Below are 26,977 nucleotides of genomic sequence, written 5' to 3'. Positions count from 1 at the left end.
TAGCCTTCCTCTATGGCTGATAATTTTCTTGTCTTCATTCCCATGCCCTACTTTTGATGGATGGAAGTTTTACAAAGTATGTCAGTTCCCCCTGTAGAGTCTAAATGATAGGGTAGCTTTTTTATACTTTGAGGTGCCAGTGGGTTTCAGATGCTGATAGCTCTGTCCAGGAGGAAGCTTCCCTTCCCCTATCTCTGGGACTTCTGTCTAACCCAATTCCGTGTCCCTCAACAGTTGTCCATGCAGTTTCCCCATTGTGACTACAGTGTGCACAGCTGTGTTCTCCTCTTCTAGGCCAAGAAACAGGGATAAATATATCTCCTGAGGATCTTTCACTGGAGGCTTAGCATTGACGGCAAGAAAAGGGCTTTAACTGCCATCCTATGTCCATCAAAAATGTTAGTTTTTGGGATGGAGTAATAGCACAGCGGGTAGGGCGCTTGCCTTGCACACAGAAGACCTGGGTTCGATTCCCAGCATCCCATATGGTCCCCCAAGCACCTCCAGGAGTAATTCCTGAGTGCAGAGCCAGGAGGAACCCCTAAGCATCGCTGGGTGTGATGCAAAAAGAAAAAAAAAATGTTCGTTTTAAGAGTCTTTAGCACCTCAGGCAACTGAGGATCTTCCTGTTAACCTAGGGGATAAACTCTTGTCCTCTGCCTGGTCTGAAACTCTCAGTGACTCAGATCTCTTATATCTGGGCTGACCAAGTGTTTTCTTTCCCTACTCCAGCAGCATTACAGGTTTTAAGTTACTCACTTTCAAAGAACTCAGGTACTTGGCAATCTTGAGAAAAATTTAAAATGGAGGCATGAAAATTCCCAATTTTATACTATAAAGCTGTAGTAATCTAAACAATTTTATATTTGAAAAAAAGCAAACACAGAGAGCGGTGGAATAGAATAGAATTAAAAGCCCAGAGATAAGACCCCATATACACACAAATTTGTGACAAATGAGGAAAGAGTATAAAACAATGAAAAGTTAAAAAATAGTATAATATAAATCACCCTGGGAAAAACAGTCGGGTGAAAAAGAATAAAATCGGTCTCTCATATCAGGCACAAGAATTAATTCCAAATGGACTAAGGGCTTAGATTTTACACACAACATCATAACAAATTGAAGAAAAGGGTGAAAACACCCTGAAATATTGGCTCTACTTGTCTTTAGTTATTTGATTTTGTCTAGAACAGAACAAACAAGCAAATGGTATTGCATTAAACAAAGAGGATTATATAAAGAAAAACAATCTTAAAATTAAAAAGACATATTAAACAGAAAAAATTTTACACCACACTTTGGACTTTGAATATTGGAAATTGTAGAAGTAAGAGATTATTATGGGACTCCAAGTGACTTGGTGAGGGCATGGATTTTTTTTTCAGATTTGAAGAATAATAGTAGGAGGATATTCAAGAAATCTTTCCCTTTCCCCCCTTAAATGAACAGAATAGTTTAGCTCCAATCCTACAGTTTTTTTTTGTTGTGTTCATTTCATAATTAAAAAAAAAGATTGTAGAGATGCATACCTTAAAGTCAGAATAGCATTTCTTTTTTTTTTTTATTTGTGACTATACATGAGTTTGGGGGCCATAGTGGTAAGAGTATCCTCATGTTTCACATTGTCTTAAATGCCATTGTCATATTTATCATCTAAAATTCTTTCCAATTGCAAATTCAGCAGGTCTTTCATCAGTTCCACATACTTGGTAAATCTAAGTTCACATTCTATGTACCAAGGAAACGTATGCTTAATGTCTATTACCTGTGAGATGTCCATTTTCATTTCTCTCATCACTCATATTCTTAAATTGACATGTGCTACTGCCTGATTATATATCTTCCTCTTTTCCTTCCAGACTTAAACAGACATATATAGTGAAAGTAAGATAAGACCCTGAAGTCCAGTGCCTCAGGCCAGTAGAGACAATCCACTGAATTGAGTTCAGAAGGGAAGAATGAGTCAAAGTAATTTAGCAGTTGGAGATTTTTCACCAAATTCTTTGGTCATACAGTAACCAGAGCAAAATCTTTGGAATTCCCAAGTATATGATATGTATGCCCTTGCTTTACCATTACTTAGAAAGGCCAAACTGATTTGCATGAATTGTCCCCAGTACTGGAGCTAGTGGTTGTCTATGAGAAAATTCAGATCCTTAGTGCTATATCTATAATCAACTCACTAAATTATCTTTGCTAATTCATTTACTATTTCTGGGGATTTCATGATTCTGTGCCTTTCCACATGTGTTCTCCACTCTCTAGAGTCTCCCAAGCAATTTCACAGGCAAACTTAGACTCATCAGCAATACTCAGTTTGGTGTCTTCATCTCTCCCCACCTACACTTACGCATTTCAGGGCTACTTCCTTTGTGTGTTCATACTGCAGAAATGATGTATCTTTCCTCCCATCTCCTCCCCCCTCACCTTGACACCCTATGAGCTCCCAGAGGACCAAAACTGTTAACTGTATGTATAAAAATCCTAGTGTCCAGCAAACAGGCACTGTATAACTCAGTAGGTTATATGATTCTCACATATGAGCTTTGTCTTTAGGTATTCTTTTACATTTGAAAGTAAAGAACTGCACCTGCTTTATGATTTTCAGGCATTTAAAAAGTGGCGGGGGGGGGGAACTATTTGAAGAGGAAAAACTATTACGAAGAGAAAGAATTGCTCTATTTGAAGTAAGAACTGGATGCCAGAAAGCTGTGCCCTGACTGGTCATCTTTGAGGAAAGCTCTAGGATGTGGAGAAAAAATAATTAAATTGATGAAGAATCGTGATTGCTCATTCCTTGCTGCTGAAAATCCCAACTCTGTGAAAGTTTATCTTTCAAGTAGTTGCACTTGTTATGTGAACAGTTTTAGGTAGAGGTTTTTTTTTTTAATGTGAAAATATTGCTGCCTCTCCATAAAATACTCTAAGAGTATAGCACTAACATAACTGAATGTTTTCTTAATGACTCAGGCCCTCATTAGGAACATTCACTGTTTGCCTGGGTTGAATTCACAAAGGTGTTGTTATGACGTGTTTATTTTCCTGTATCTTTCTTCTCTGTCAGCTATCATTTCTGCTGCTGTCATTTTCTCTGACCTAATAACTCCCTTAGCTAGTCTCTTTTCCTCCAAATCCCTGTGCCCCAAATTTTCTGTGAGCTAAAACAATTTTTTAAAAAGTTTGTTTAGGGATGTATGTTCACAGAGGAAAAAAATAATGTGAGAGAAGGAGTTGAGGCAGTTGGTGGCCTTTCTCTGGGCACTATGTGAAGTTCATGACAGTATTAGGTATTTAGACATCTAGGGTTATTTTCTGGTGTTTTATACCCTTGGGATTGGGGATTTTTAAAGTCAGATTTATAGAAGTGGAATGTTTGATTTTTAGAAAAATTAAACTTTGTATAGTTTGGAATAACTAAGTTTGTGTCTCAGATTATTTAAAATAATTTTGAAAGAAGTGATAAAATACTTTTGAACATGAACCTCTAATATATGATTATATATAGTATAACATTCTGAGTATCTTATATATATTATTAAACATAATCAAAAAGAGGGACTGGAGCAAGAGCACAGCGGAGAGGCGTTTGCCTTGCACGCAGCCAACTTGACCGACTCCAGTTCGATTCCTCTGCCCCTCTCGGAGAGCCCGACAAGCTACTGAGAGTATCTCGCCCGCACGGCAGAGCCTGGCAAGCTACCCGTGACGTACTCAATATGCCAAACACAGTAACAACAAGTCTCATGATGGAGACGTTCCTCCCTGTTCCGGGAAGAGAACAGCGCAGAGTCTCCGGCCTCCGAGCTTGGCTGTCCTCACTGAGGCCCCTTAGAGGAGGGTGGATTGAGTTTCCCTCCCCACCCCGAGCAGAGCCCTGGCAGCTGAAGACCTCTGGTTCCAGCCACAGCCATGCTTACGACCACTCTCCACAAGTTTGGACAAGTCTCATGCATGAAGGAACCATGAGAGGAACCCAGGTGTGCAGGACCCAGGGCATAGATCTCCAAGCCTGCTCGGATTGGGACTGGGGCCTCCTCCACCCAGTTCCCCCATCTTCCAGTATGTAGGCATTACACCCACCAACTGCCCCCAGCACCATATAATCCCATCAACAGCTAAGACCCAGAGACTATAAAACCCAGCTCCCGGAAACGACATCTTATTATCTAGTTCTTACTCTGGGGAACCTGGCAGGCTACCAAAAGTTTCCTGCCCACAAGGCAGAGTCTGGTAAACTCCCTGTGGTGTATTCAATATGCCAAAACCCAGTAACAATGATAGGTCTCATTCTCCTGACCCTGAAAAAGCCTCGAATGTGGCACTTTTTAAAATCTCAGGGCTAGGATGAAGGAGATGTTACTGGGGCCTGCTCTATGCAATCGATGAACACAGTAAAACAGTGAATCAAAAAATAATTTTGAACTCTTTTCCGACTAGGACCATGGAGGGTGCAGAAGAGAAGAAAAAGAAGGTTCCTGCTAAGTCGGCAGCAGCGGCCACCGGAGAGAAGAAAAAAGCTTCCTGATGTGCTAGAAACCCTGAAGAAAAAGCGAAAGAATTTTGCAGTGCTGAAGATTAAGCACCTGAGAAAGAAGTTTGCTCAAAAGATGTTTCGAAAGGCAAGGAGGAAGCTGATCTACGAAAAAGCTAAGCATTATCACAAGGAGTATAGGCAGATGTACAGGACAGAGATTCGCTTGGCTAGGATGGTGAGAAAAGCTGGCAACTTTTATGTCCCTGAGGAACCCAAATTGGCTTTTGTCATCAGAATCAGAGGTATCATTGGTGTGAGCCCCAAGGTCTGAAAGGTGCTACAGCTTCCCCGCCTTGGCCAGATCTTCAATGGTGCCTTTGTTAAACTCAACAAAGCTTAGATTAACATGCTGAAGATCGTGGAACCTTGTATTGCATGGGGGTACCCAAACCTGAAGTCAGTAAATGAATTGATCTACAAACGTGGTTATGACAAAATCCACAAGAAGTGAATTGCCCTAATGGATAATGCACTGATGGTGCAAACTCTGGGTAAATACGGCATCATCTGCATGGAGGATCTGATTCATGAGATCTATTCTGTTGGAAAGCGCTTCAAAGAGGCAAACAACTTCCTCTGGCGCTTCAAATTATCTTCTCCCCAGGGTGGGACGAAGAAAAGACCACCCATTTTGTAGAAGGTGGAGATGCTGGCAACAGAGAAGACCAGATCAACCGGCTGATTAGATGGATGAACTAAGGTATCTACCATATTTTTATAATCTAGCCAGTTAATAAAGGACTGCTTTCAAATTGAAAAAAAAAAGTAATTTTGGAATAACATAGAAACAAACATAAGCATTCATCCAAATACTTATTTCCATATTCTGGCAAATTACCTTGAGACATACATATAATTATATACACCTCTAGTAAATTTCTGGTTTCGATGCTTATGTAAGGATATTAACTTCATCTTTGGTCTAGCAACTAAGTCTCTGCTCAGTAAAATAGAATTCATGGTGTTTTAGGGTATTAAACCATGTTTTTATATCCCAGAAATTAGTATATGGTCTAGCACACAGTAGGTGCACACTAAATGTTTGATTAATGTGTAATTGATGAATAACAATTTAATAGTCCGTAAGAATAGTTTAAAAAGTGTTTAGCTATTTTTTTTGTTTAACTCAACTCATAACTATTTTATAATGTGTTCACATATTATTTTTATTTATTTATTTTTGATTTTTGGGTCACACCCGGCGATGCACAGGGGTTACTCCTGACTCTACACTCAGGAATTACTCCTGGCGGTGCTCGTGGGAACCATATGAGATGTTAGGAATTGAACCTGGGTTGACTGCGTGCAAGGCAAATGCCCTACCTGCTGTGCTATCGCTCCAGCCCCACATATTATTTATTATATCTTCATTGGTGTGGATACCACTAGGTAGGAATGGTTGTAAGGCACATTGAAATTTCAATGTCACAGGGCTTTGAACCAGGAGTAGGGTATCTAAATTCTGAGGTGTTGTTGGGAAATTAGCAGTGATAGTAACTAAATAATGGTGGTTCTGAAAGTGTGGCAGACAATAGTATTATGACATTCAAAAGGAGAGGACCAGTAAGTTTCATGGCATAAAGGCCTGGGACTTGCTGCTCTTTTTCTCTACTCTCTCCACCACTCATGACCTCTAAGTCTGTAAAGCACAATCAGTATCATTACATCCCAGCTTGCTGGGTGCTTCAGGTTAGCTTCAGGCAGTACTCATACTAATTCCTCAAGAGCTTTCTAGAATCTGCTGCTTCTCTTAAATGCTTCCATTTCTCAAGTCTTCTATAGTCTGCTCTACCACCATTCACCTAGATGCAGAGGTGATTATAAGATTGTTTTTTTTTTTTTTACAGAATCCTCTTACTTTAATACAATCCCACTTGTTTGTTTGTTTTGTCCTAATCAAAGTCAAACACAAATAGAGCCAATATTGCAGGGTGTTCCCCCCCCCCTTTCTTTAATTTGTTATGCTGTTGGGTGTAAAATCTAAGTCCTTAGCCCATTTGGAATTAATTTTTGTGCCTGATATTAGAGACTGATTTTATTATTTTTCACCTGACTATTTTTCACTGTCTGTAGCACTGTCCTCCCGTTGTTCATCAATTTGCTCTAGCGGGCACCAGTTGTCTCCATTTTGAGACTTGTTGTTACTGTGTTTGGCATATTAAATACGTCACGGGTAGCTTGCCAGGCTTTGCTGTGCACACGAGATACTCTCAGTAGCATGCCGGATTCTCCAAGAGGGGCGGAGGAATCGAATCTGGGTTGGCTGGCCGTGTGCAAGGCAAACACCCTACTGATGTGTTGTCGCTCCAGCCCACACAGGATAATTTATTTTATACTTTTTTACCTTTCATCATTTCCCTTGATTCTCCTAGCTCCCACATCCTTTAAAATTTGCCTTCATGCTTACTACTGTTATCTCTTGCCTCCCAGTTGAAGCCCCAGTTTCAATTTAAGTGCTTCCAACTTATTTTATAATTTATACCAGAGAAACTTTTATAAATAGCCCCTTATATACTCTCCTTGTTTGAAGTTGAGATGTTATTCCAATAATACCTTAAGTCTTCTCAGTATCACTTCCCATTATTACTTCCTAGCATCTGACCATCCTTTCATATTGAATTCAGTTCTGCAAAACTTGGTTGCCCTCAACCTCTGAGCCTCATATTATAGCTTGCTTTTGCATTGAACTAGATTTCCTTCTCTTTTTTACTTTCTCCTTTTTGGTCAGCTGAGGCAAGACTTTTCCCAGAAATGTTTCCATGACTCCTAAGACAAGACTATATTTCTCTGCGAAAATCATCAAGGCTTCTAAAGCTAGGATTATCCCTTCTTATCCAATTTAGGCACTGTTGTAAGTGGTTGTGTGTCCGTATTCCTTTCTTGACTAAGAGTTCCATGAATGCAATGGCTCTATCTATTATTCCACGGTTACGTTTCCTGGAATCCATGACATTGCTTTCTACATCATTAAATACTTTTTGAATAAAAGAAAAAGAATGGGGGCATCGGATTGCTCATCAGGGAACAAGAGAAGTGCTTAACTAGACAGACTGAACAAATACAGCAAGTGATTGGGGTAGATGGGCACCTTGGGGAACACTTAGGAGCCCACACTTAATTCTTGGTATACTGAACACCAGGTTTAGGGCATTTAAGACCTTCCAGAGGGAAAACCGAACTAAACCCAAGAAGTAGGAACAGCTAGCCAGACTTGACTTGTAAATCTTAGCAAGTTACTTATAGAGATTTGTTGAGATCATTTGGACAAAGTTCTTGACATGGTCACTAGGTTTATTTTTTACTAAGTCCTAGTGCTGTGTTGAGGGCTATGGAGAATGAAGGAATGCTGGTGGTGGCAGTGCTGTTGACAAATACTTCTGAGTACTTTCCCTAACTGACATTTTTCAAATCCTACAGAATTCTCTTACTGAATCCTGTGATACCCTACCAAGTTTCTTTTTTCACTGTCACTTTATGAGACAAGCAAATCATGGAGAGGTTGACTAACTTGTATAAAGCCAGAGCTGAGTAAGATTCAGCGTCTGAACATTTTTCTTTCTTTTTTGGGAAGCTTGGGGGTGCGAGGACGTGGGGATGTGTATTAGGGATTGAAATCTCTCTCATGTACGCATAGTAGCTGCAAACCACTGAGCCACATTCCCAGTCCTTATTTCTGATTAATTGGTGATTCAACTACATAGCCTTTTATTTGTTCGTAATATATTATTGGGGTAGTGGGAGGCACAGCTGATGGTGTTGAAGGACTACTCCTTTGCTCATGGTGGTGTTTGGGTTTGAGAGGTACTGGGGATCTAATCTATGCTCATGTATACAAAGCAAGTGTTCTGTCCATTGGACTATCTCTCCCACCTATTTCCTACTTATATCTTCCCCATGGCAATATAAAATGTTTACATTTGACGATTTGTGGAATCCTTTAGATGTGAGCAACATTAAGTATGGTGTAATGAATATTTAGTGTAGAACAACATTGCCACGTATCTCGCCCGCACGGCAGAGCCTGGCAAGCTCCCCGTGACGTATTCAATATGCCAAACACAGTAACAACAAAGTCTCCAATGGAGACGTTACTGGGCCCGCTCAAGCAAATATATATATATTCCTCAGGCCAGGTTACCGAATGTAACCTGCCCACACAGCAGAGTCTGGCAAACTCCCCGTGCCATACCCAGTATGCCAAATACCCGTAACAATGATGGTTCTCATTCTCCTAACTCTGAAAGAGCCTTGAATTTGGCACTTTTTAAAAATTCTCAGGGCTAGGATGAAGAAGACGTTACTGGGGCCTGCTCGAGGCAATCAACAAATAACAGGATGGTCCTGATCTTGATCTTGAACATTGCCACAGGGAGCTTAGGTTTATCGGGTTACATCCATCACAGTGCTTCAAGAGTCACTCCCATTCCTCTGTTTATCTGTAAACTCTTCTCTGTGCTCTCCTCCCCAGCCAGTTAATCACCTTTTCTCCCTAATCAGATTCTGTTAGCTTGTAAGATTAGATCCTTTTAAGGACACTGAACTTGTATTCTAAGTTATGTACTTTGCATAGTTTACCTTACTCCTGGGCATCTGCTTTCTTGACTCAGTTCCCCCTAGTTCCTAGCACCCCAAAAGCAGGGTCCCGATGAGGGACTGAATGGACCCAGAGCAAGCTGTGAGCTACCCTGGCATTGAAATGGGCCAGGCCAAAGCGCCACGATACTCAACTATAAGTTGAGGGCATGATCATGGACAAATGCTGTCATGATCCAAAAATAAGTAACGACAAGACTAGGACCCTGCTAGGGCTAGGAAGAGTAACCTGGCCTGAGGACTATAATATATATATATTTATATATATATATTATGGCTGGAGCGATATGTCTATATCTATATCTATATATCGGAATATATAGTGAGATGTCCTCAGGAAGAACCAAACTGTAAGTTTATCTCTTACTGTGCTCATACAGAATGACATTGCTAGAAATATTAGAAGTAGACTTACTACAACTATTTAAGTAGATTACTAGCTAAGGAAAGAATACACCCTTTTTGGGATCCCACCCTTGAGCAGATCTCCTAGTAATCTGAAATAAAACTCTTTAGATGAGATTTAATCCTTGAGTTGATTTCCTCGAGGAGTGGTTTTACCTCTCTTTGCTGATTTGTTAATGTTCAACCCACCTTTGTATCACCACCCTACATGATTGCTATATAAACTAAGACTGTAAGCTTGAAGTGAGCTTGGGCTCAAGAGAGCAGAGACTGAGACTCAGGCTGAGGCTCGGGCAGAGGCTCAAACTGAGGCACGGGCTTGGGCTCGGGAGCTTGGGCTCCAGAGGGCAGAATCAGAGGTGAGAGTGAAGATTGGAATAAACTACAATTGATACCAACCAGCCTGGCCCTTGTTCGTTCCTTCACCTGCCCATCGCCATTGACCTCCCTGGGGTCGGGGAAACAGCTCGAGACTATGGAACGCGGGGCGGCAGGAGAGATAGAGCGCCGGACCTTCTGAAAACACACAATTTAGTACAAGGCTTTCCAAAATAGTGCTGTCTATAATTTGATATCCATGCACTTGAACATCTTACTGAGGGGATTAAGAAAAACAAGGGTAAGTAGAAGGGTTATAGCAGAATCTTCCAGAGCAGCCACACCCTTGCAGATTATGCAGCAGTAGGCTGTGAGATGTCCTAAATGTTCATTTTTTAAAGGTAATACAGTCATTCTCAGAATCCATCTGTTCCCATGAAACAGATTCCAGGTTATCTAGGTCCATGGTAGATTTTCAAGTGAGCTAAGACCCTCTTATACACACTATTTCTGAAATCTCTAAATTGAAAAACAAATATAACTCAGAGGCTATTGAAGAAAAACGACATTTGTCTTTTGAGGAGAATTGTATCAACATCAGAAACGTCAAGTCCCTGTTTTTTAAGTTAATTAAAAGTAAGTTTGGATTCATTGACTCTTTAAGAAGATCCATTGTTTATATTTAATTGTCTAGAATCAATTCCAGCTTTGTTTTTGCTCTTGTTGAAGGAATGAAGTCTCTGGGATATGAGAAGCCTTAGAAAGAGAATGTTTCCAATACAAATTCTCTTCACTTTTGATGGTTTGCAAGGCCCGCTTGTCCTAAGGATTCAAAGAATGAGTTTTCTCCTTTTCAACAAGTGATTGCTGCATTTTATACACAATGAAATAAAGGGCAAAGTTATCTGTATATATTAAAATACTCTCCTTGATCTCAAAATGTGCACCTGTTATTCTTGATGGTCAGATTAGGCTGCTGTTGCTCTAGTCACTTTATTAATGGAGCGTGGATAAACTTTTTACTTCCCAACAGGTTTGCTTGCCACAGAACCATGCATCACTCAGGAACAACAGGCTGGCCTTTGGGAACTTGGGCCCTGGACAAACCCAAGGGTGTCACCCTTGCTACCCTGGAGATCGCCACCCTTGCCTCCAGGGGATTCTAGCAACAACTGGTTCTACCTGATCCAGGATCTAGCTTGACAAAAATAAACACTACTGAAAAACAAAATAAGGTCATTTTAGAGTCAGGAAATTATCAAACACCCAGCCAAGGAGTCAAGATTTGAGTCCTGCTCTACAAGTCACCAGGAACGTCTTAATATTCGTGTCCTTTGTTTCTTCTTCCTAATTTAGGGCTCTCTTTGAGAGCATCTGCAGATCTGGTCCAGGATTGGGAAGAGAAGTTGAAAGAGGTGACTGGGACTTTTCAGTTCCAACAAACCAGGAACCAACCGATCTTCTTTTCCAATCCTCAGAAGAGCCTTGGGTGTCTCGCCAAGTCAGCCAGGTTAGCTGGACTTTGGCCTCCTGACCCAGACAGGCCCAGGGGCGGGAGGAGAGCACGGGGCCCGAATCCCAGCGGCACCGCCCCCAGGCGCCCGTCCGCCAGGAGTTCGAGGCCTCCCTGGTCCGGATATGATGAAAAGGAGCCACAGAGGGAGAAGTGTTTCAGGAGCGGAGGAGCGGTGGCAGGGGACGTGCGGCCCGGGGTAGCGGGGGGAAAGTCCCCGCGGCGGGGGAACTGGCCCGAGTGAGCTGGCTGGAAAGAGGGGGCGGAGAGCGCAGAGTCAGAGCCGCCGCCGCGTTACTTGCAGTCACAGCGGCGGAGTCTGGGCTGAGCCCGGGGGAGGCGTCCCGGACGTGCCGGGGCGAGATGCGGCGGCTGCCCCAGCCTCTCTAACTTTCCGGGGACCGCCGCGGAGCAGCAGGCAGAGAGTAATTGGGGGGATGCCCAGGTAGGTAGTGATCTCTTGGGCTTTTTGCTCTCTTACCCTTGATCACCCCCCTCCCTTCCTTCCTCCCTCCCCACCCTGTACCCCCCCTCTACCCCCAGCCCCATGCAACTCCCTTCTAGCACCAATGCTCTGCTCCCCGTGGACCCTGGCACCGTGCAGCAGTGCTGCCGTCCACTTCCCGGGAACAGTTTTCCTCGCCAGTTTCAAATCACAACTTCCCCGGGGTGGGGTTTTGCTTCTGGGAGGGAAGCGGAGGGGGAGGGACCGTCCCACCGGGGGTGGTGGTGTAGGCTCGTCTCCGAAAACACTTTTTTTTTTTCTCTCTCCTCTCTCTTTTCCGCCAGAAACCGTCGGTTCCCCGCAGCCCGCGCTTAGCAGCTCCGTCGCACGTCCGCCCGCGGGGCAGTGAGCGTGGCCGGCGGCTGGGCGCGCGGGCACCCGAGCGGCCCATGTCCAGCGCGGGCGAAGCGGCCGCTCCCGGGCCAGCGGCGGGGCAGCACTGCGCGGCCCAGGCGGGAGGCGGCCGGCTGGGGGCCCCGGCCCAGGGTGAGTGCGCGCCGGCAAGCTGCAAGCGTTGGTGGTGGCGGGGAGGGCCTGGTGGCATTTCAAGACGCGTTCAGCCCGGTCACGGCCGAGGGAGGAGGCCAGGAGGACGGCGGTGCTGCAGGACGGATTCCTGCCTCGGCGCTGGGGTGAACTTTTGCATAGTTAGCATTACTCTAGCGAGTTCTCCAGGATTCCTGTCTTGGATCAACAACAGGATAGAGAGGGCGGGATCCCCGGGCCCCTCTCCACTACCTCCCCCTCCCCGCTGGCCTTTGGCTGCAGAGACTGGTTGACAAACTTGCTTCTTTCTCCAGCCTATGCATTTGGGGCGAGGGTGGAGGTGTGTGTGTGTGTGTGTTTGGGGGTGGGGGGATGTTCGGGGGGCGAGGGCTGCGGAAACTCAGAAGTGGGTTGCGAAGCTTTCTGGTGCAATTTCAAGTCCTGTCTTCTTGGAGTTGTCGCCGCTCCCAGGAGGAGCACGCGCCCTGGGTTCTGTGCGCTTCTGTGCCCAGGCTCAGTTGAGAATCTAGGTTTCTGAAATCAGCCGTTTTTGGGAATGGCTCTTGCATACGTTTTCAATAACTGTTTTGCTTTGAACCAGAAAAAAAAAAAAGACAACCCCCAAAATCCCTCCAAACCCAAACCCAAAACATGCTTTAGAAGAAACACTTTCCAAGAATGAATGAGCGCCTTGTGTTCTTCCAAAGTGTAAACACATACAGCCAATAAAGAAAAGCCTCTTGTTTTTAAGAAACTTCTTAACAAGCTTGTAAACAAGTCCGACAATGCTTTTCTTCTCTTCAAGGTACTATGCTTGGTTTCTCTCTGGTGACAGCGAGCCAGGCCTCGCAGTCTTCTAAGTACCGCTTTTATTTATGAAGATCTGAGACTGATGAAAATAAAGTAATTTTCCGGGGTTTAGAAGCCTTGATTCATAGTCTTGATTCTAAGCGTATGTTGCTTACAGTAATTATTAGTATCTACTGATAGCCTTTTTACTTTAGCTATTATATAGATAGCTTGGTATTCTTTTAAGGCAGGATAAAGTAGGAAAACAAGTACAAAGGGTAAACAGCAGAAAACTCGCCCCCTCGCTCCTGGTTAAATTAAAAGGTCCTGGCCTCCAGGGCTGTTAAACTGAATTATGTTTATTATTGTCTATTGTCTCTGAATAGTGACTCATTATTTTCTAAACAAAAAAAAAATATCACAAGTGATAAACATCAGCCCCATCCCTGCAGACCATGTTTTGCACATTGTTTTGTCCATACTCTCATTTTTCTGTCTTTAGGCATGCCCTCAGTGGATAAGTAGATGGGCTTTCTAAGCCACAGTTGAGCTGTTAATCACAGTTTTTGAGTTAATGCTTATGTCACCGACCAACATTCATGACACTGGAAAAACAATGACTTTGGAAACAGTTGATATTTATAAGATATACTCTAACAGTGTACATTTTGAAAACTAAGCCAGAACTTGCAGTAGACTTGGGAGGTACAAAGTTCCATGGTATCATGTGATCTGACTTTTAAGATACAGTGCATGTGGAGTGTTCTGAAAGAGAACCAAAAGAATGGTCTCAGTATATACTTGGCAGTGTGAAAATGCTTTATCTAAGTTGTATTTTACCTGAAAATTGACATGGCTTTAGAATGTGTTATTATATTGTTTTTCTATTAAATACTTATCTAAAAGCACTCAGAATTTTGTAGAAATATTGTGTCTCAATATAATTAGGTTTCATAATGCAGTATACATATACATGTGCATATATGTACATGTACACATATAGACATGTATGTTTATGAGTGACTAAAGTAGGTAGGGAGTTAAACTTCAAAAGTTAGTAGCTTTCCATGTTTTGGTTGACTTCTGGGTAAAGGCATTAGTGAAGGTTTGCCTGCCCCCCACTTATTCGTAAGATCTTCTTCAAGTTCTTTTACCATTTTCCTTTTCTCTGGATTCTTTGTAATCTTTTTCTGTTTCCTTTTTTTTTTCTTGTTTTTTTGGTGACACCTGGCGATGCACAGGGCTTAACTCCTGGGTCTGCACTCAGGAATTGCTCCTGGCGGTGCTCAGGGGACCGTATGGGATGCTGGGAATTGAACCCGGGTTGGCCGCATGCAAGGCAAATGCCCTACCAGCAGTGCTATAGCTCCAGCCCCTGTCACCATTTTTAAAAGAATGCAGTGATAGTAGTATATTTTGCTGAGTTTGTTGATTCTTAATTTAAATATTGAAATAAGTGAGGGAAAAATGGAATGTTATATAGAAGTTAATAGATTAACTTAAAGAAGTTAATAATTCAATAGAAATATGGTCATGAAAAGGAAGGAAAAGATCAAATCTTTCACTGAAAAGTTAAATGTACAAAAAGATGCACAATAAGACATTCACTATAACCTAAACATTTTTCTATGTTGTGATGTTGTGACTCTATACTGAGCCACGGAACTTGAAACTTGGGAAAAACTCTAGGAAAGTTTTAGTCTGAAATGTCCATCAAGGACAGAATTCCCTGCTATGTTCTTTTAGGTAGGTAGGTAGAAACTATATTCCATTCACCACGTTCAGAGTTATGAAGGTGTGCCCTACTCAGGCTTCATAATTATTTCTAAACCTTCTATCCATTTTTTGTGCTCCAACAAGCAAAATTCTATTGCTTTGAAGGCATTAACAATCATCTTTAGGGCCAAAGACATAATCCAACAAGTAGGAAATTTTTCTTGCATGCAACTGACCCAGATTTGATCCCTGGCACCACTGTGGTCCTCCAAACCCTTTGAAGAGTATTTCCTGAGCATTCATTCTGGAATAATCCCTGAGCATGGCTGGTGACTCCCAAATAGAAAAAAATATCTTCTTTAATGCGCTGGAGAGATAATACAGTTATAGAATATTTTCTTGCATGCAGCCAACCCCTGTTCTTTGTGGTCCCGTGAGTACCACCATGAATAGTCCTTGATCACAGAGCCAAGAGGAGTAAGTTCAGAGCACCATTGGGTGTGGCTCCCAAACCAAATAAGTCTTATACCTAGCCATAATTCGTATTCTCAGGTTGATATAGATGGTGGAGGGTAACGAGTAAAGGAAATTGGGAATTTATGACAATCCAGATTTAAGAGATAGTATATCTTAGTATATCTTAGTTCTAGTTTATTGTTGCTAGTTTGGTTAACATTTTCCAATATTTCACTACTATTGAAAAATTTTTGATTTTTTTTTTTTAGTGTTTCTTTCCTTTTTTTTTTTTTTTTTAAGGTTTCTAAATAATTGCATGCAGTTTCTGTCCAGGTCAAACAAAACACCTACACCTGTAGGCTTGAATTTACTGCTAAATAACTGATTTGTAATCTCTGACACAGAAACCAGAAAGTGTATATGATGGTAAACAATTTCCCTGTGTATGATTAATTTATGGAAGAGTGATTTAATTTGTTCCTCTTGCAAAGTGTCTGTGTATTAGTGTTTTTAGAGGTGAAGGCAAAGTTTGACTATTCTTTTTTCTTTTGGTTTTTGGGCCCTACTCCCTGTGCTCAGGGATTACTCCTGGCTGTGTGCTCAAAGGACACTCCTGGCAGGTTTATGGGTCTCTATGGGATGCTGGGAGTCGAACCTATGTATGCTGTGTGCAAGGCAAGCACTTTAACCACTGTATTTTCTCCCTAGTCTCTTGACGTTTATTTTTAACGGAATATATGGTGTGTACTTCCTGATGGTCATAATTTTCCTTCTTTCTTTTTTGTTAATGAAGTATTACAAAATTCATTATGTTTTCAAAAAACATTGACAATTTAGGTATTAACTAAATGGTGTGGTTGTGATTAGGATTCATCTGGTCAAAAGATCCTTTTTATTTAGTGCTTCATTAAAAAAAATGTGGCACGCCACTAGTAGGACGTTGAGAAATAGTTCAGTTAAACTCACTAACTTTATAGAGGGACATCTAAAAAATGTAAGTGACTTGCATAAGGTCTCATACACAGTGAGCAGAAATGAGGGTAGAAGCACAAATTGCAGAATATATGTCATTGTGATAAATGCAGTTGGAGTAGAGAATCAATACAGCTTTTCCATACAGATGGATGCATCAAAGATAATAGGCTTCGGATAGTGTGCATCATTTGAAACTGATCTTGTTTCTCTCTCACCCTCCCACCTCCCACTCCATTGCATTTGCCAAGATTTAGACAGTTGGACTGTGAGTGCTGGAATGTACTTTAATGTGATAATGTGTGATTTAATGCACTCTTCTCTCTTGGGAGAGTCCTTTGAGACTATTAGGCGGACTTTTCATAGCAGGATGCAAAATGCCAGTGAAGTTAATTAAAAATAATTTAAAATAGAGGCTGGGGAGAAAATCTTCATGGTGAAATTATATAAGAAGAGCTTTGACTTAGAAGCTTAGCCGAGTTGTCAGGAGTTTATAATGGCTAATCAGATTCCCTTTTGTGGGATGCCTGTTTATTTTATTAATACATTATATTCATGTAGCAGCCATATTCGTCTGCTTTTTTTGTGTTTGATCCGTTTGATTAAGTCTGATATTTATCAAGGTATGTTGTGTTGGAACAGCTTTTCTTTCTTAAAGAGACACCCCTTGGGGTCTTTTGCCCTCCAGGAGATATTTGGCACAGTCTGGGGTCATGATTGGTGATCCTAACAGGAAGAAAGTAGGTGCATTTTACAATGTATGCATAGGACATCCCTCCCTCCCCCCATTGCCCCTGTGACAATTGGGCAGAATTGCCAGGCCTTGAATGTCAGTAGTGATGTGCAGGGGACACTGCTCGCTCTCCATTGCATTTAGGGCTCTATCTCATCTACATAAATAACTCTCTGAAATTAAAACTCATGAATTTGAAATTTAAACAAAATTTGGATTTTCTAGAACTCTGCAAATGAGTGTTTTAGAGATTGTCTGTAGATTAGAGATTGTTATCTGGAGAAAGACATATTTTACTGATCCATTCAAAAAGATTTATTACCTTTTTGAAGAGGAAAGATTCACAAAACTTTACAAAAAGTCCCCTTTTCAGTATATAAGCTTTCAATCATATACTTTCATGTTTATTTAGTATGAATGCTCTCCTCAGAATGCTTTTTAGGATGTCTTAGAAGCCGTACTCAGGGAATCAGCGGGCCTCTTCTGGTGAGACTGGCCCCACAATGAAGATCTGATGTACTTAAGTTCATTGATGCTGGGGGCCACCAGGGCCACATAAGGTGGTACTGGGGTACCGTGTGGTGCAGGGAATTGAACATTGCCCGGCAGGTGCTCCAACTCTTTGACACTCTTTCTAGTCTCTCCTTAGTATTTATCACATATCATAATTAGTGGGCTAGAGCTATAGCACAGTGGGTATGGCATCTGCCATGCACCCGGCCGACTTGGGCTCAATTCCTCCACCCCTCTCGGAGAGCCCGGCAAGCTACCTAGAGTATCTCGCCCACAAGGCAAAGCCTGGCAAGCTCCCCGTGACATATTTGATATGCCAAAAACAGTAACAGCAAGTCTCACAATTTGTTGTGAGGCATTACTGGTGCCCACTCGAACAAATCGATGAACAATGGGAGGACAGTGCTACAGTGCTACCATAATTAGTAAAAATAGGTCATAGTTTTCATCCTAAAAGTGTTCCTTTTCAAAATTGTATATAATGGGGCCAGAGAGACAGTACAGGGTACTTGCCTGACCTACAGCCAGCCCTGGTTCTGTTTCTAGCACTGCAAATGGTACCCTGAGCGTTGCCAGGAAGATGCCTAAGTACAGAGTCAGGAAAAAGCCCCGAGCACTGCCGGGTGTGGTCCTGACTACCCTCCCTAATATAATTTTGTTGACCCAAGAACAACATTTTTGCCAATATTTTAAAATATAAAAAATAAAAATCAAGGAAATTAAAAATGAGTAAGTAGATACCAATAATAATAAGTGATAATACTTGTATTACCCCAGTAGATAGACATTTTTTAAATCTTTTTCTTTTATTCAATCACCATGAGAAAGAATTAAAAGCTTTTATGTTTGAGTTTCAGTCATACAATGATCGAACACCCATCCCTCCACCACTGTACATTTTCTACCACCAGTGTCCCCAGTATCCCTGCCCCTACCCATGCCACCCCTCCCTCTGCCTCTATGACAGACAGTTTCCCTCTTAGTCTCTCTCTACTTTTTGGCATTATGATTTGCGATAGACACTGAGAAGCCATCTTGTTTGGTCCTTTATCTATCTTCAGCACACACCTCCGATCCCAAGTGATCCCTCCAACCATCATTGACTTAGTGATCCCTTCTCTATTTTAGCTGCCTTCTCCCCCAGCTCATGAAGCATTCTTCCAACCATGGAGTGATCTTCTTGGCTCTTGTCCCTACTGTCCTTGGGTGCTAGTATAATATTATAAAATTATGTTATTTTATATTCCTCAAATGAGTTCAGTCATTCTATATCAGTAGATATTCTTTTTTTTTCTCTTTATCGCATTCGTTTTTATTTTATTTCTTTTTTATAATTTATTTCTTTATTGAATCACTGTGGGAAAAGTTACAGAGCTTTCGGGTTTAGGTCTCAGTCATGTAAATATCAAACACATTTCCCTTTACCAATACTTATTTTTAACCGTGAACCCCAATAGAACCCCACCTCCCACCCCTCCCAATTCCTGTGAGGCAGATGAGTTCTAGTTAATACTCTATCTACTTTGACTAGATACATTGTTTCGATAGAAGATGCACAATTATTGTTTAGAGTTTACGACCCCCCCCAATCAGACATGCTGAAACAGCGCTGTGAAATGATTTGCTTTCTACAACTTGGTTTAAGAATAAAATGATGTTTTGGATTTCTGCTATTTTACTTATTAACCCTGGAAGAATTTCTATTAAAAGTTAGATAGTTAAGAGATTGGTTTCTGTGCTCTGGATCCGTGGCCGTGCCGGAGAGCCGCTCGTGGGGGACAGCTGGCGACCTCGGTTGGGCGTGGAGGACGGCCCATCACGCCCCCCTTCCCATGAGGTCCCTGCCGCTCCCACCACCCCCGGCTCAAACCTGCTGTCCACAAGGCTTCCGTGCGGCCGCCATCTTTCTTTCCTATATCAGTAGATATTCTTGACCTAACTTCCTAACCTTCTCTTTGGAGATGCCAACATTATGGAATAATAAGAAAGGAAATAATAAAAAATGTCATTCATTTGCAAATTATTATTTTTTAAAATTTTTATTAGTGAAACACCATGAGGTACCGTTGTAGACTTACAATTTTTTGTGCTTGGGTTTCAGTTATACAATTACTGAGTAATTCCTCCACCAGTGCCCATTCTCCACCTCCAGTGCTCCCAGTATCCCTCCCGCCCCCCCCCCCCATCCCGCCCCACCTCAGTGTCAGGGCATTCTCTTTTGTTTTTCTCTCTCCTTTTGGGTGCTTTGGTTTGCAAAAGAGGCATTGAGTGGCAATTGTGATCGGTCTATAGTCTACTTACATACAAGTGGTACTACATGCAAATTATTTTTAAGATCATTTTTAAATTGGATTTTTGGAAACTGACTCATATTTTTTCTTAGAAACTGTTAAATTATATTCAATTCTATAATAAATCTCAGGAGATTATTGGAATTTTCTTAAACTAAATGTAATTACAATGATAGATTATAAAAAGCATACTTTTATAATATTGGAAACCAAATAAAATCGGGACCAAAATTAAGTTAAATAGGAACTTATTGAGAAAGGACAGGATTAACTGGAAAAACAAGGGGATATGTCTAGATTTGGGAGAAAATTTAAAGATATTTTGAAGTACCTTAGAGCTCACAGACCTACTTTTGTGTCTACAGGAATAATGAATAACATTTCATAATTTTATATAGAAATGCAAGACTTATCATTAGGGCATCTTCATTTTTTCTTTGCTCCGAAATGGAAGCCAATAGGTAAGAGAACAGAGTAACTGGGGAAAAACGAGAGATGGAAGAAAGAGGTAAGAAGCAAGTATATAAGGAATATTTAAACCTGTATGTTTAAGAAAGAAGGGCCGAACTGTCTGGTCTGAGATTGTGAAAAAATAAGTTTTAAGGTATATTATGTTGTGAGCTGAGTTGATGGCAGTTGTGTTAAGGAATAAGTGAGGGGGGTGATCTTGAGTAGGCAGATAATAGTGCTAACCATGAATTCTGCTTGTAATATGTATTTGTGGAGTTAATAATTAGGTAAACAGGGACTTCATCCCTGTGGAGAAGAACAAGTATGAGTCAGGGTAGCAAATGACAATGAAAAGAAATAGTTTTGGCTCAGGTTGGAGGATGGAGATAGAAAAAGCATTTCCGTTTGTATTTATAATTAAGAGTACTTTTACAGAGGCTTAGTTGCATCACTGATTTTTATATCTACCACAGTCTTATGGTTTCTCTTTACATTGTTTACTTATTTATTTGTTTATTTAGTGTAGGGATACACCTGGTGGTGCAAGGGCTTATTCCTGCCTCTGTGCTCAGAAATCAGTCTTGGTATTCTGGCTGGGGACCATATCTATTGTCAGCGATAGAATCCAGATTGATTATGCACAAAGTACTATCTCTCTGGCTGACCACTTCTCACATTTTTTTTCTGTCTTACGTGGATGCTGTATAGATATTCTTTCTTCCCCATCCACATGCCCCTGTGGGTATACTGAACCTTCTTATAGAAAAGATAGCTACAGAGAAAGATAGATTGATGAATGAAATCTGAGGCTTTGGAAGATATTAGGGGAAAACGCTGATACTTATAATATCAGTAATATGAGAAGTATGAGAAGATCGAATTCTAGATGTTCTCATAGAGATATAAGAAAATATAATGGCAAGGCATGAATGAGACTCACTACCAATTCCAGCAGTGCTCTAGACTTACTTTTGGGTCGGTGTTCAATGATCATTCCTGGTAGGGCTCAGGGAATCATATGGAGTGCTGAGAACTGACCCTGGATCAGCTGCATGCCAGGCAAAGGTCCTGTCTGCTATATTATCTCCCTGGCCCCTCAAGTGAAACTTCTGATTTGAGTTGGGCTAAGAATAGTTGTATAACTGAATTCTGGAGATAGGTGATGAAAAACAAAACTGGGAAATGGGGTGGGCTGTTACAGAATATTGAATATTTCACTACTCCTACGCCAGTTTATGGGCTTACTGACTTAGTTGTTAGTGAAATACTGAACATTCTGTAGTGTTGAGCTTCATTACAGAAAATATGTAAGGGCAGAAAATAAGGTAAAATTATAGATACAGGGTAAAGCCATTTTGAGGAGGACCCTGATTTGCTTGTTCAGAATTTTGTATATCCTGTGGACAGAGGTGATCCATTGACTGTCACCCAGAAGGGAAAGGACAGGATCAAACTGGTGGTTTTACAAAAATGGTGCAAATTCAGAGGTTGACTTTGGAGATAGGAGCAAAGGTAAAGCAATAATTAAGGGGAATCCATTATTATAAAATCCTAAAAAAGATTAGAGAACCTAGAACTGTGCAGTAAGAGTAGAACTGAGAAAATTAGTTTAAGATAAATGGCAAAAGTAGGATGGAACTCTAGCTGTCTTTTTGAAAGTCTCTTTAGGTCATTGGTTTTTACTTATTCCTCTTTGAATCTCTTAAAGTTCAAACAGTCTCCAAATTTTGTTAAGGTAGATTGTTACAGTTGAAATATTTGACATATGGAATACATAATATTGGAAATCATGAGAAATTTAAGTTTTTTATGGGTCTTCTTTTTAAATTGAATAAAACCGTAGAGTGAATCTGTTAGCCCATGTGTTAAGAGTTTCAGGCAACTTATTCCTATCTGTGTTAGCCAGCCGATGACCAAAAAATAATTTATAACTAGCAAAGACTAGAAATCTCATTCACATCCTAAAAGTTCACTACCAGAAAACTGATGGGTGGGCATCAGAGTGAAAGAATTAGACCAAATTTGGGGAAAGAAAAAGAATATGAGAGTTCACAAGGATTGCTCAAAAAATGTTGTGTTTGATAGTCATGGAAGATAAGAAGAGTTGGATTTATTAAGGTAGAAACAAACATGTAGAGATAGATTTAAAAAATAAAAATTGATGGTGGTTTGGTTTTTGGCATGGCCACCATTAACTGATTGGGAAGACAGTCAAATAAAAAGAGATATGAAAGACCATGAAATAGCATAATGGTGAGGGGTGAATATAATTGAGAGGATAATATTTGGGGAAGGATTGTGATGAAGAGACTAGTCGCAGGAAAACCAAGAGGTTTTCTCTTTGAAATGCAGGTGGGAGATAAGGATGGGTGATCATCTACAGAAAATTTGATATGCACCAGAGATTGTTAATGGCCTAAGTCTCTAAGAATTCTGTGATAACATTTTCTGAGGAGAAGTGGGCTTAGGAGGAGTCAAGAAATTTGAGATGTGTGGAAAATGTTGGGAAGAATGAAGACTTCAAGAGGGAGTCAGTCTAGGGCAGACAAAGGACTACTCAGTAACACTGAGGCTTAGCTAGGAATGAATGGCATGAATTCATTGTGGACATGGATAGCATGATTGATTGCTTTTATCAGCGTGGATATGCAGGAGTTTGTGAGTAGAAGCAGAGTCTTGGAATTAGTAGAGACTTGGAAGTTGGCAGTGTGGTAGTGGTGGGGGTGACAAGGGAGGAACATCTTGCAAATGTGGGCTGAGTGTGTTTGTACTAACTGATCTTGTGTTCTGGACTGGACAGAGATGGGGGGTGGGGGGGACGGAGAGCCCAGAAGTGTACTTGGCAGGCTAAGAATCTGGCAATCGAGAGCCACGCTTGTTGGCTCCGCTTGGTCAGTTCCCATGCAGAAATTTAATATATATGATTGAGTGACCTTTTTTAGGGCTCCTGGGAAAACTGTGGAATTTTGGGCGTGTGAAGTGACTTTCCTGTTTCTTTGAACCTTATTTCCTGGATCTCGTTGAGGTGATTTCATGGAAAGGTGAAATAACAGTGTGATTTTTTAAAATTGGTATTTATTTTCATAATAATAAGTGGTTTAGGAAAAATAAGGAAACATAAGTGGACATAATCTAAAGTCATTCATTTGCCAATGGAAAATTACAACTGTCACCAATGGAAAAGGGAAAGAGTTCAACTGAATTGTGTTTCAGAGACAATGTAATATATTGCTTACATTTAGACACTCTCCTGTGTATAAGTAGGGAGGTGACTTTTATGTTTCTAATTCTAAAATATTTATTACTTTTTATGCAGGGCAAACTGGTTCTGCACTGGTTAGAATCTAGGTGATTGAATGGTTTTAGCTCGGTAATTCATTGGAGTAGATTAAAGACATGGGAATTCCTGTAGTATTAATCAGTTGTGTTTATATACTAGTAGTTTGAATGCTACTCTCTCCTCTCATCTTTTTCTTACTCTTTCCTTATTATCCCCCAGCTCTCTTGTCATTACCACTTTCCTGAAGTTACTTCAACTTTTTATATATTCTTTTTAAATCTCGGTAAATATCCAGAAGGAGGAAAGATTTTAACTTTAAATTTTGAAAGAATCTGTGTAATGGAGTCTAATCTTTATCACCAGCCACTGAGTAGGAACTATGAAAAGTTATTTTAACATTGGTTTTGTTTGTGGTTTCTGCTTACAGTCCACTTACTTCTGTTTTCAGATTCACACCCACGTGATCTGAAATACGATGATTCACTTACAAGTGCTTTTTATGCCCGATTTTCCAGTAACTTCACAAATCATCTTAAATTATTTTTTATGCAGGCACATATTTGTTGGCAGGGTTTCCCCTCCGGTGTCTTAATCATAGAAAATCGTGTTGTATGCCTTGTGTGGCAACAAAGTCTTAAGAATAAAAACATATAATGTTTGGTCGCCCATAAAGGATTTGTCAATTAGGTAAGAGAAAGGGTTATATAGGTATGTCAAACTTCCAATCCCTTCTCTATATAATCAGTTAAAGATTATCACAAGAACCGTCTGTTAGATTATTTTATGCCCAGTTTGCAGCTGATTGGTGTGGTTTTAGGGGGAAACGGAAGTAGAGGTTTAGAAAAAACTCAAGGTAACAGGTATTCAGTTATTTTGGGTTTGGCTGTTCATAATACCAGCTCAAGCGCACTCTGTAGATCTTTTTGGTTTGAATGTTGTAGAGTTTGAGCACTAAAAATAAGACAGTTTATGGTTGAGCAGGTGACATGCTCTTTGAAGCAGGTGGCAGAATCCAGGAGAAGTATTTTTCTTCCTTACTTTCTCTACTCCTAGATATAATCCTTCTGCTCTTAAAGGGTGAATCAGCCTGTAATCTTTTGGGTTTCTTTAAATATAGATCTACTCTCTTCTCATTTCTTTTAATTACCCAACAATATGCTGGAACTTTAGTAAGAATTTCTGAGTGGTTTTACACTTTATTATTTACTGAAATAGAAAGTGAAATTGCAAAGTATGGTAAATATACGTAGCACTGCACTGCACTATCCTCCCATTGTTCATCGATTTGCACGAGTGGGCACCAGTAACGTCTTCGTTTTGAGACTTGTTACTATTTTTGGCATATTGAATACACCATGGGGAGCTTACCACGCTCTGCCATGTGGGTGGGATACTCTCGGTAGCTTGCCAAGGCTCTCCGAAAGGGAAAGAGGAATCGAACCCGGGTCAGCCACGTGCAAGGCAAATGCCCTAACCACTGTACTATCACTCCATGATAAAAGTTAGGAATTTATAATGTTAAAATGCATACAATGGTAAAACAACCATCAGTTTTCATCAATATGCATAATGAGGAGCGAGAGAGATGACTTAAAAGACTGTGCTCATACTTTGTCAAAGAGAGGGTGAGATTCTACCCCTGAGTGCCCTGATTCCCAGCACCCTTGGAGTGACCCCTGAACACAGTTGGGAATAACCTCTGAGCGCCTTCAGGTGTGGTCCAAAAACCAAATTTGTGTAATGAATTTAATTCTAACTTTGGATTCAGTGCTTAAGCCTGAGGATGTGGTGCTTTTCAGGATCATCTTGGTTGAGTTCAGAGTCCACTGGGCCACAAGGACTCCCTCAGCAGTGCTTGGGGGCTCTCCAGGGGTACCTCAAAAATGCTCAAAGAAACATGTGAAGCTGGGGATCGAGTAGGGGTCAGCTTCATGCAAGGCATATTTCCCAGCCCCTGTGCTGTCTCCCCAGTCATGGATTTAATTCTTTCTTTCTTCCCCTTTTTTAAAAAAAAAGTTTTAGTTATGGTGACATATTTGTAATAGTGTTAGTGTTAATGATCTTTTTTTGGGAGGAGGGTCACGCCCGGCATTGCACAGGGGTTACTCCTGGTTCATGCACTCAGAATTACTCCTGGCAATGCTCAGGGAATCATATAGGATGCTGGGAATAGAACCTGAGTCTGCCGCATGCAAGGCAAATTGCCCTACCCGCTGTGCTATTGGTCTAGCCCCAGTGTTAATGATCTTGTTGTATAGTTACCACATACTTAGTCTCTGCTGGTGAAGTACTGTGGTTGGAGGAGGTAATGGTACTTGTAGTGGTCATGGAAAAGAAAGCATAGATTTGAGTAGCATCAGGAAGTAGTAACTAGTAGGATCTAATAATTGATTATGTTGGAGCAGGGGAAATAGATTAAAGATGATTCTAAATCTGGTCAGTGGAGAGTACCAGAGATCAAGATCCATATTTGGAAAAACAGGCAAGAGAGAAGAGAAGTACTTAAGCTATATTCATGTAGAGTTGAAATTTCAGCCTTCCTTGAAGATGACTGGAACTGTGGAAGTTACTGAGATTGACAATATTGCAGATATGAGCGGATTTGTTCTTGATAGGTAGGGGTGGTGGAGGCCCTTCCCAGTGGACACCTGCTGGACTGCACCTGGTAGCCCTGGGTTGGTAGTCATAAAAGAGAGTCACAGAAGATGATGTTCAAGAAAGATGGTTCCAGTGATGAGAGGCTGTGTCAGTTTTGAGGGCTCTTGGTTTCAGGTTTTAGGAGATTTGTCCAAGAGGATATATCCCCTGACTTCTAATCTATATTCATTATTTTGAAACCCAAGAAATTAATTTCAGTATATTTCTAATTCTCCTGTTATTTTTTATGTGGCTGCATGAGTCTCTGAAATGCACCCTCACTCATCTATAGACTTTGATATTAGACCCAAGTCAGAGCTCTGAGACATTTATGCGGATTAAAATCCTCTCTCCCAATTGCTTCACTTTTGGTTTCCATTGGCTTCCTTCCCAGTAATTGTGCCAAATGAAGGCTCATCCCTTGGCTAGAGAGCTTGGGAAAAAAAGTGATCTTGATGAAATGATTCTGTAGTTGCCAGAGAGATAGTACAGGAGGTAAGGCATGCATGAATGTTGTCTTACATGCAGCCAACTCCAGTTAGAATCTGCCAAGAGTAAGCCCAGAGCACTGATGGGTGTGTCCCCAAAACTAAAACCAAACCAAACCAAACCAAAACAAAACAAAACAGGTAAGACATATATCTCTGTAGAACTGAGAAGTAACAGAAAGGTTTTAAAAACTGTTTACTTATAACAGTGGTCATACTAAAATATAGATGTGTATTTTTTTTTTATAAAAGGAAACATGGCAATGTTTCCATTTCCTTTTATAGTAGGGTTAAT

General features: G+C 40.9%; 1 protein-coding gene and 1 pseudogene across 1 annotated transcript in view; both read left to right on the top strand.

The window, feature by feature from the left end:
- The first annotated feature begins 4,444 nt into the window (after positions 1–4,444).
- LOC130027722 (60S ribosomal protein L7-like) lies at positions 4,445–5,290 on the top strand (annotated as a pseudogene).
- Positions 5,291–12,155: 6,865 nt separating this feature from the next.
- Positions 12,156–26,977, top strand: part of MDFIC (MyoD family inhibitor domain containing) — a 94,675-nt gene continuing 79,853 nt past the window's right edge. Inside the window, exon 1 of the mRNA XM_056118227.1 lies at positions 12,156–12,357. Within this exon, the coding sequence (XP_055974202.1) occupies positions 12,261–12,357 (97 nt within the window). The 5' untranslated portion in view covers positions 12,156–12,260. The remainder of the gene's footprint in view (positions 12,358–26,977) is intronic.

Source organism: Sorex fumeus, unplaced genomic scaffold, assembly GCF_029834395.1.
Source record: "Sorex fumeus unplaced genomic scaffold, SorFum_2.1 ptg000037l, whole genome shotgun sequence".
Lineage (NCBI taxonomy): Eukaryota > Metazoa > Chordata > Mammalia > Eulipotyphla > Soricidae > Sorex > Sorex fumeus.
Note: the sequence above shows the minus strand (reverse complement) of the source record. Positions and strands in the feature narration are given on the sequence as shown.